The sequence below is a fragment of the Durio zibethinus genome, chromosome 18, assembly GCF_047325235.1.
Source record: "Durio zibethinus cultivar Kanyao isolate XHJ-2024 chromosome 18, ASM4732523v1, whole genome shotgun sequence".
Taxonomy (NCBI): domain Eukaryota; kingdom Viridiplantae; phylum Streptophyta; class Magnoliopsida; order Malvales; family Malvaceae; genus Durio; species Durio zibethinus.
Window position 1 is genome coordinate 3,446,885 of NC_143179.1, and position 10,041 is coordinate 3,456,925.

General features: G+C 29.6%; 1 protein-coding gene across 1 annotated transcript; it reads left to right on the forward strand.

The window, feature by feature from the left end:
- The first annotated feature begins 1,756 nt into the window (after positions 1-1,756).
- On the forward strand, positions 1,757-7,224 carry LOC111300195 (ATP synthase subunit alpha, chloroplastic). The gene is given in 4 exon segments (XM_089746798.1): positions 1,757-2,690; positions 6,761-7,055; positions 7,057-7,193; positions 7,196-7,224. Coding segments are annotated over 4 exon segments (489 nt in total). The 5' UTR covers positions 1,757-2,662.
- The last annotated feature ends 2,817 nt before the right edge of the window (positions 7,225-10,041 follow it).

The window sequence follows — 10,041 nt, forward strand, 5'->3', positions numbered from 1 at the left end:
CATGTGAAACTAATGATGTCATTTGATAAAATATAAAATAATACTAAGAGGTAATAAAAAAGAATAATCGAGAAGCTCTTCATTAAAAATATAGAGTTACATGACTTATAAGGAAGTTGACTAATTAAAAATTTAAAGCTGATATGACTGAATATTTAATTATATTTTTATTTGGAGAATATTAATCATAATTAAATTATTTATGTAACTTATAAAAATAACCTATTTAAATTCAAAACTTAATTTAGTAGACTATATAATATTTGAAATTTAAGAAATTTAAAATTTAAATTTAAATTTTAATATTTATAATTTTTTATATTAAAAAAATTATATTTTTGCATGTATAGAAGAAAACAAAATGGTTCCATCGTTACCTCAAATGAAGAAGATGGAAAACTTTTATGAGGCAAGGGAAAGTGCAGCTGCTGGGTTTAGACGTAATGAATGGACAAAGGTAGGTCGAATTCCACGGTGAACAATTATAATAGCATTAAGCTTTGGAGTGAGGGTGAGGCAACCGATGGTGTAACTTCAAAGGGGGCCCTGCAATTTTTGATGTTGATGTCTCGCGTCTGAACCCGTCTATCAGGGAGTTTAAAGGACCACCGAGAAGAGAACATAACATCTCTCTCTCTCTCTCTCTCTCGTGTTCCATTTACTTGGCGTTTGGCCTCTGTTGATAAAAATTATTGTTGCAGCCTCACGTGTTCCCCAGATATAGAATCTCATTGGATCAGAACAACTCCTTTGCCTTGCTGGTTTCGGCTACAGATACAGATTCAATCAGGCCCCCACCCATTGAAGTTATCTGCAATAGAAATAGTTTTACTGGAGCATAATTAAAAAAAAAAAAACAGTAATAATAACTGGAAAAATAAAATTTATTTCGATTTTCAAAATGTAACTGACAAGTATATGTGTCTTACTTTTTCAAAGAAGCAAAGAATCGAATTTGAATTTTGTTCTGATATTGGATGGTCTATAAAATAACAAAACAAGTATCCATAGGGGAGGTGACAAATGGACGGTTCAATTTTTGCCACTTTAGTCCAAAAGGCATTGGTAAACAGTTAAACCAGCAGCATCGGAGTTCCATTATTCCTTTCAACCCATGACGACGGTACGAAATTTAAGGATAAAGACGATATTTGAATATTAAATTCAATTAATACTAGTCTTTTATCCATTTTGAATTAAAATAATTTTTTATAAAGAATATAAATTTAGACATTGAAATATTTTAATATTACAGATCCGAATTTGTTCTTGTGTGTGGACTAACATATTAACGGCCCGGTAACCACTATTTTTAGAGCCCATTTTACTATTCCTCTGAAAGCTCATTGTAAGGCCCATGAAGAAGCTCAAAAACCTTAAAATGGAGTCTAAATCTATCCAAACCGAGCCTTTTTTTACGGCCTGTTTCAGGAGATCCGTTAGATAGACCATTAATGGCCTAAATAAGAAATATCCACACCAAAACAAACCTTAAGCTTGAACCGAACATTAAAAGAAGGCCCAAAGCAAAAAATGGAAAAGAAGGGACCCCTATGTTTGGAAGCCTAAACCATTAAAAAAAAAAAATGAGGAAGGAGGAAGTCACGTTAAGGCTATAGATGGGTTCAATGGCAAAACACAAATGGAAAAAAGAAAGTAGAGGAGTGAGATTGCTATTTTTGAACAAAGAGACAGCCTCAGCGTGGGACAAGTTAGAGCTCTTGGCATGACCACCTGCAACAAAAGAAGCTAAAAGTTAGTGGTTTGATAATAGGGTAATGGAGCATGAAGAAGAAAACAAAAACCTTTAAAGCTTGAGGAAGAAGGCTGGAGGCTTGATGTGTATAACTGGAAGGTTACCGAAAGAAAAGAGTAGGAAAAAAGAGAGTTTTCGGGTAACCAAAAAAAAAATTTCAAACAGCAAAATGAGAGTAAAAAATGGAAGGTTTCTAGAAAGCTAATGTAAAGAAAAATAAAAGAAAGAAAGCTTGAGGAGCACCTGGGAATTTTCTGTAGAGAAACAAGGTTTGGAAAAGGTAAAGGAGGGAATCAAGAAGGAAGAAGGTGGAAGCTTTGTAAAAAAAAAAAAGAAAGAAAGAGAATAGCTTGCTGAAACAGGTGGGACTTTCACTTTTCTTGGTTAGTTCATTTAACTTCAAAGCTGTCATGCTTCTATAAAAAAAAAAATCTAAAGAACAAAATATAGTTTTACTTTTCCATATCTACTTCACTTGAAGAATGAAAAGTATTAAAAGACATGAGCTGTTGAGTTGAAAGAAAAACTGGTAAAGCCCAGTAAAGAAAAAGAAAAACTAAAAAAATAATAATAAAACTACATAGCAAATAAAGCAAAGTGGATTCCTCGGCCCTTTGCCTCGTTCTGTTTTATTCGTTTCTCTTGTTCGAAGGTTAAAATTTCTTTCTTTCATAGTTTATGGTTCTCTCCTCCTGCATTTGTGTTGTTTTGTTTTGCATATGGGCTGCTTGTGGGGAGTCTTACTGCTTTGTTTTTTCGTGATTCACTGGATATTGCATGAAGGCAGGTTCCAAAGTTATCTTGTTGGCTGTTCACAAATTTGAGATTTCATGGCATGTCATTCTTGTTTCTGGTGCTCTTGTGTTTGCAATGTGGTCCATGTTTAAATAAAACATAAACTGTAAAATGGCTTCCGAAGTAGGGGAAGGAAGCAGCGTAAAAGAAGCAGGGTCTTGAATCTTGTTTCATCATTTCATTCTAATCTTTTCTGTATGGATAAGGTACACAGGAGCATAAAGCTCCATCACTTCTGTGTTTGTTGCCTTGTTTGTTTGCTTTCCTTTCTCCACGGCATCTGATTGCTTTATTGGTCCTTTGCTTATGGAGAGGAAAGCTCAAAACTTTCATGCCTAGTCATTCATTTACATGGTGAGAAAAAATTTTTTTTAAATTAAGTCATCACTTCGAGACCCTATCTCTTATGTCTTGTCTTAAGTTTTATATAGGCTAATAAATGATCTATTACATTTGTCTTTCATTTATGTTCATCTCTTTTATGGTTTTTTTAAGTTCAATTTAAGCTTTAAAAAAAAAAATCCCCATCGTGAACATCATAAGAAAGCTTAAAGCTTTCATTTTTTTATCCTGCATGGTAATAGCATAAAGGGGGAAAGAAAGCCAAAAAAACTAAACCATTATTTCAAGATCCCACCGCTCATGTTTTTTATTCTAGATTTTATAGGTTACTAGATCATTTAGTATAGTTATTTTTTATATTATATATGTTCATTTTTTTATGTTATTGAGTTTAATTTAGGCTTAAATCTCATATATTATGATATTTGTGTTGTTTGAACCTTTGTGTTAAATTTAGTTCTATGCAATTTATTTTTTTTACGTTGTACGTTATTTTTGATTCGATATATTTTTTATATACGCTAGCTTCATATAACAATAACAACAACAACAACAACAACAACAACAACAACAATAATAATAATAATAATAATAATAATAATAATAACGAAAATCTCCGAAAATGAGATTTTAAGAAAATTCGAGTAGTGATTCCTTAAACTCCCTATGTGAAAATATTTTTTTTAAAAAAATAATACCAAAGTATTTTAGAAAAAATATTCAATACAAAAGATTTTTATTAAATGTTGATGAAATAATATATAATTATGCTTTTAGTGATGAAATTAATATAATGATACATGAATATTATGATTAACTATTGTATTTTTTAAAAAAATTAAAAAAATCAATAAATAATAATTAAAATTAGAGTTAGAATAAAAATTAAATAAGAGGAAAGAAAAGTAAACGAAATTTATAAAGATGAGATTTTAAGGAAGTCTGAGTAGAGATTTCTAAAAAATCCTTAGGTGAGAAATTTTTTTTTTTTTAAATACAACAAAAATATTGGAGTATTTAGAAAAAAATTCAATAAAAGAATTTTATTTGCTTTGTTCCCTTGAAAATTTTTAATAATAATAATTGTTGCATAATTAGGTGATTAAGATAAAATTAAAATGAGTAATGAAGAAATATAATATAAAGAAGATAAGTAGCAAGTTTATTAAAATATATATAAAATATGCAATAAAATATGTGTTGGCAGATTGAAAGTTGGGTGCGTTCATTAACTCCACGTGCTCAAACGCTGCAAGCTTTTGTGTGTGCTAAATGCACTAGGCTAGGGTATGCACCTTTCAATAGTAATTACTTTTGGGAGAGTTGGTAGCACCTAAGGTCCTAAAAGTGATATTAGAGCCAAGGTTATGGGTTCGAGTCTTAGTGGTGTTGCTAGATGGAAGATTGGAGGTTGGTTACGTCCAACAACTTTATGTGTTGCTTGAACGCCATAAGCGCTTTTGTGTGCTGGGTCAACTATAAAGCTAGGATATGCGCATTCCTAACAATAATTGCTTTTGGGAGAGTTGGTAGCGCTTGAGGTCCTAAGAGTGTTAGCTTTGAATTGATTTTTATTTTGAATGATAAAATATTAAGCTAAATAAGTTTGATTAAGATTTTGAAAAATATTTATTTAGTACACGTTTTTAACTTTTATTATTTTGGTATTAAATAAATAATATGATTTTTAAAGTTTAAACAAACCTTTCTTTATATTTTCATTTTTCTTAAATCAAAAGTATTTTTAAATATTATTTATTTGAGTTTAAATGAAAGTCCAACTGTTGTTTTTAAAATGAATCTATATATTATGGACTCAATATAATTTTGATAATATTGGTTTTGAGAAATAGATTAACTTAAGAAAGTTGTTTTACAAGAACAAAGTTTTTCAACATTGAGCTTGTTTTATTTTTCTGTATTAATTCACAAAGTTTTAACATTTAAATTTTATATGGTTGGAAAACTCTTTGAGTCTACTTTCTAATGGATCAAACAACATAAAAATCTAAATTTTTTAAGAAGAGATTTTAAATTTTTACTCAACATTTTGCAATTGTCTAAAGACTGCATCAAGAGTAGTTTTGAAAATTCACATCTAATTTGTATATAATGAATTAGGTGATAAATTTTATATGAATAAAAAGCCTTTTAAGTCTAGTTTCTAAATCTTTAAGCAGTTTTTGATTTGGAATTGTATAACTCAAGATATGATCAAATTAGTGAGTAGAGTGTAAAACAAAAAACAACTACCTAGCTTGACTGGATTGATCCCCGGGGTTACAGGATCGATCCCTTGGCTAAATCAATCAATCCCCTATTGTAATAGATCGATTGATTTTTCTTACAAAAATAAAATAAATTTAAAAAACACCAAAAAGGATCGATCCCTTATAAGAAGGGATTGATCGGATAAGGCACGAGATCGATCTCCAATACCCAGAAAAGCTCTCATGGCTAGGTTTTCCAGCTTCAACATTTTTTTTTCAACTCCAAACCATCCCTAATGGCTAGTTCTTCAATTCTTCTATAAATTTGACATTCAAACATACTAAGAAAGTTGATGGATTAAGAAAGCAAGATCAGACAAGTTTTATTTTTATTTTTTCAAAAAAATCAAGAGTTTTAAAGCTTAAATTCAATATCCTCTGTATTTCTTGTATCCAAAATATTGTTGTGTTTCATTTATCAAATTTCTTTATACTTCATTAGGTAAACACTCAACCTTGAGAGGTATTTTAGTTTGAAAAAAATTATTTGGGTTATCATTTAAGCAAGAAGTGAGGTATCCTATTGATGTTGTAAGGGTAGAGATTACTATCTAAGCTTTAAGATGTATCTTGTAAGAGTTTTTCTTCAATTAATGGATTAAAGCCTCGGTATGGATAACCAAGAAGAGAAGACGTATGTGCCTTGTAGAGAAAAATCAAATATCTATAAATCATTGTGCTTGATTTCTCTATCCCTATCTCCTTACATTTATTGTTGTTTTATATTTAATTCTAGGTTCATTAGTTGTTATTGATTATATCATATTTTCATCAAAAGTATTTATTGATTTAATATTTCATTCAATTATCTTGAAATTATTGTTTGAGAAGAATTTAGAGAAATCTAATTTACTCCCTTATTTATATTTAATTCTAGGTTCATTAGTTGTTATTGATTATATCATATTTTCATCAAAAGTGTTTATTGATTTAATTTTTCATTCAATTATTCTGAAATTATTGTTTGAGAAGAATTTAAAGAAATCCAATTCACTCCCTTGGTTCACCATCTCTTCTAAAAAACTAATAATTAGTATCAAGCTTTAGTATCTTTTTGTAGGTTTAACCACTTTGAGTAAAGATCTTATGGCTCAATTTAGGTTCTAAGATGGTAAGGAAGTCCTTAAAGCTCCTATGTTTAATAAATTTGAATTTTGTGAATGAAGAATGAGGATAACGGTGTTCTTGATGGCTCAAGATTTTAAAGTTTGAAATTTGATAAAAAAAGGGCTTGAAATTCTTTTAAATGATGCAAACTACATAAGGTAAGTGATTGATGTTACCAAAGCCAAGTGCTTACTATATGAAGCTCTTGACTCCCACAACTTCAACTTAGTATCAAAGTTTTCAACCTCAAATGAGATATAGAAGTTGGATGAAATATATGAAAGACAACAATCCAACCGAAATGTATTATGTCTTATGGCTATTAAAGATCCGAAGCTAATCTTTAATTCTATTGATTCAAATTCATATACTTTTGATGAATTGCAAGATGCTTATAATGAGCTATATGTTGAATGTGAATCAATGAAGAGGAAATATAAGAAAATGATTTTAAAATTGAATGTTAAAAATGATTTTTTGATGAAGAAAGTGATTGTTTTATCAATAGTTGAAACCAAGTTGGGAGACATTTAGGCATATATTCCTACTAATGTGATTTTCATTACAGATGGACAAATATTATTATCTATTGATCTATTCAATGCTAGAGTCAGACCTGCTATTAATGTCAGGATTTTTGTCTCCAGAGTAAGATCTGTGGCTTAAATTAAAGTTATGAAACAAGTCATTGGTAAATTAAAATTGGAATTGGCCCAATTCGTCAAATTAAAAACTTTTGTGTAATTTGCTTCTAATTTCAATAAAGCTACTCATAATCAATTGGCAAGAAGTATTATGTGAGTTGTTTAAACAATCCTAATTAGCCCCTCTTACCGTGGCAAAAGAGATAAATACTATTGATACCAGAATGAATGGTTATCTTGATTTATTAGAAATTGGACAAGTAAAGAAATTTGTCGTTGAGTTACATACTTAAAAACAAATAAACCTTAGTTTTAGAAAATCATGTCTTCCACCAAGACATTCACTAAGGAAATGAAAATGCTTTTGAAAGACGCTATTCAAGAACAAATGGAATTTTTTTTACTTCAAAAACAATTATAAATATAAAATTCTAACTTACTTAAATTTAATTTCGAGGTCTTTAAAGGTAGGGGTGAGCAAAAGTCGGTTTGAACCGACTAGACCGACTAAAACTGAGTGAATTCTGTTGAATCGATTCGGTTTATTCGATTTTAGTTATAATCGATTTTTTAAATTGATTAAATTGGTTAATTCGGTCGGTTTTCGGTTTTTAAAATTGATAACCGCACTGACTGAATTAACCGACTTTTTAATAATTAAAAATTAAAAAAATTGAGATAAATATTTTTATTTATTTATTTTTTTGTAAAATATTGTTGAAATTATTAAATTTTTTAGTAATTTAGTTTGAATGATACTAGAGTTTGAATTTTATTGAATTGAATTTGTGGTTAAATAATTATTCATAATAGGAAGAAAAATGATAAAAATAATCAGTTATTTAATCGAACCGATCGAACCGAATCGATTTTAGTCGATTCGATTATGATCGATTATTTAATAATATTCGATCGGTTCGATTATTTGTTAAATAAAAATCGATTAATTCGATTATTGATTTTTTCAAACCGAACTGACCGAACTGACCATTTACTCACCCCTATTTAAAGGGTCAAGGAAACATGTAAGAATTCTTGAATGAAACTAGAAAAGAGATGTAACTCCAATTTCTTCAAAAATGGTAAGATCTTTGGTGCAAGAATAAGGGGCTGATCCATATCATCTTGACTTGGTTCTAATTTTTCTATTAATACTGCATCGAACAGAACATAATAAGGCAAACTTTCTTCGTGTAAAACTTGCTTAATTTAGATCGAGAAAATTGTATGATTTTATGAACCCATGTGTACATGACTCGAATTTGTAATCAATCCTATTTCTGATAAGAGTAGTTGACAATTAAATCCAATTTTTTTCATTATTTTTGTATCCATAATAATGTAAAAGGAAAGCATGGCTTCAAGTTGTTCAAGAATAGTGGCGTTGTTGAGTTTCTCCTTTGCATAAGGATTAGTTAGTTCTATTTCTTGATGGAGGTAGGGAAGGGACTTTCCCATTTGAGTGGTGATAATTATAAAATCTGAAAAGAAAAATTCTTTTTTGTTTGGGGTGCATAGACTTTGATTGTGCTTTTCATAAAAATGAGTCATCAACATTCACGGATGCTAATACCCAGTTGAGATTTGTAAAAAAAAATGTTGGAAGCGATCTAATCGCTTGAATATGATGTTCAAAAAATCTCATGTTATGACTAATATTTGTAGGTCTATACTTGAGTGCAAAAATGTTAAGGAATTGATGAAGATTATTGATGAGCAATTTGAGTCTTTAGATAAGATATTGGCCGGCGCCCTGATGGCAAAATTGTCATCAATGAAGTTAACTGACACCAAAGGAGTGCTAGCGTATATCATACAAATGATAGATATGACTGCTCAATAAAAGTCAGTGAAAGGTGGCAAAAATAGTGTTCTTCTCTCTTTATTGTTTAAATTCAAATCCGATTAAAGGTTATAAAAAGATTATTTTATCATAAATTTACTAGTTCTAATATAAATAAGTTAGATAAGTTTGCTTCGACTGGCTAAAAAAAATGTATTAGGGCTTTGGTCTTTTTTTGTAGGTTTAATCACCTTGAGTAAAGATCTTATAGCTCAATTTAGGTTTCAACATGTTGAGAAAATCCTCAAAGCTCTTATATTTGATAAATTTAAATTTTGTGAATGAAGAATGATGATGAAAGTGTTCCTAATGGCCTATGATTTTAGAGCTTGGAATGTGATAAAGAAAAGGTTAGAAATTCTTTTAAATGATGCAAACTATATGAGACAGGTGATGAATGATGCCAAGGCTAAGTGCTTACTATATGGAGCTTTTGACTCCCATAATTTTAGTTTGGAATCAAAGTGTTCAACCTTAAATGAGATATGTGAGAAATTGGATGAAATACATGAAAGGTAATAATCCAACCGAAATACATCATGTTTCATAGTTCTTGAAGATCCGGAGGTAATCTCTAATTTTATTTATTCAAATTTATATACTTTTGATGAATTACAAGATACTTATAATGAGTTATATGTTGAATGTAAATTAATGAAGAGAAAATATAAGAAAATAATTTCAAAATTAAATGTTGAAAATAAATTTTTAATGAAGGAAGTGTGATTGCTTTACCAATAGTTGAGACGCAGTTGGGAGACATTTAGCCATATATTCCTACTGATGTGATTGTCATTACAGATGGACAAATATTATTATCCATTGATCTATTCAATGTTGGAGTCAGACCTGTTATTAATGTAGGGATTTTCGTCTCCAAAGTAGGATCCGTGGCTCAAATTAAAGTTATGAAACAAGTTGTTGGCAAATTAAAATTGGAATTGGCCCAAATCGCCAAATTAGAAACTTTTGTGTAATTTGCTTCTAATCTCAATAAAACTACTCATAATCAATTGGCAAGAAGTATTACATGAGTTACTTAAACAATCCCAATCAACCTTTCTTATCATGGCAAAACGGATAAGTACTTTTTATACCGAAACAAATGGTTATCTTAATTCTTTAGAAATTGGACAAGTAAGGATATTTGTCTTTGAGTTACATATTTAAAAAAGAATAAACCTTAGTTTTAGGAAATCATGTCTTCTACCAAGACATTCACTGAAGAAGCGAAAATGCTTTTGAAAGATGCTAGTTAGGAATAAATGGAACATTTTCGACTTC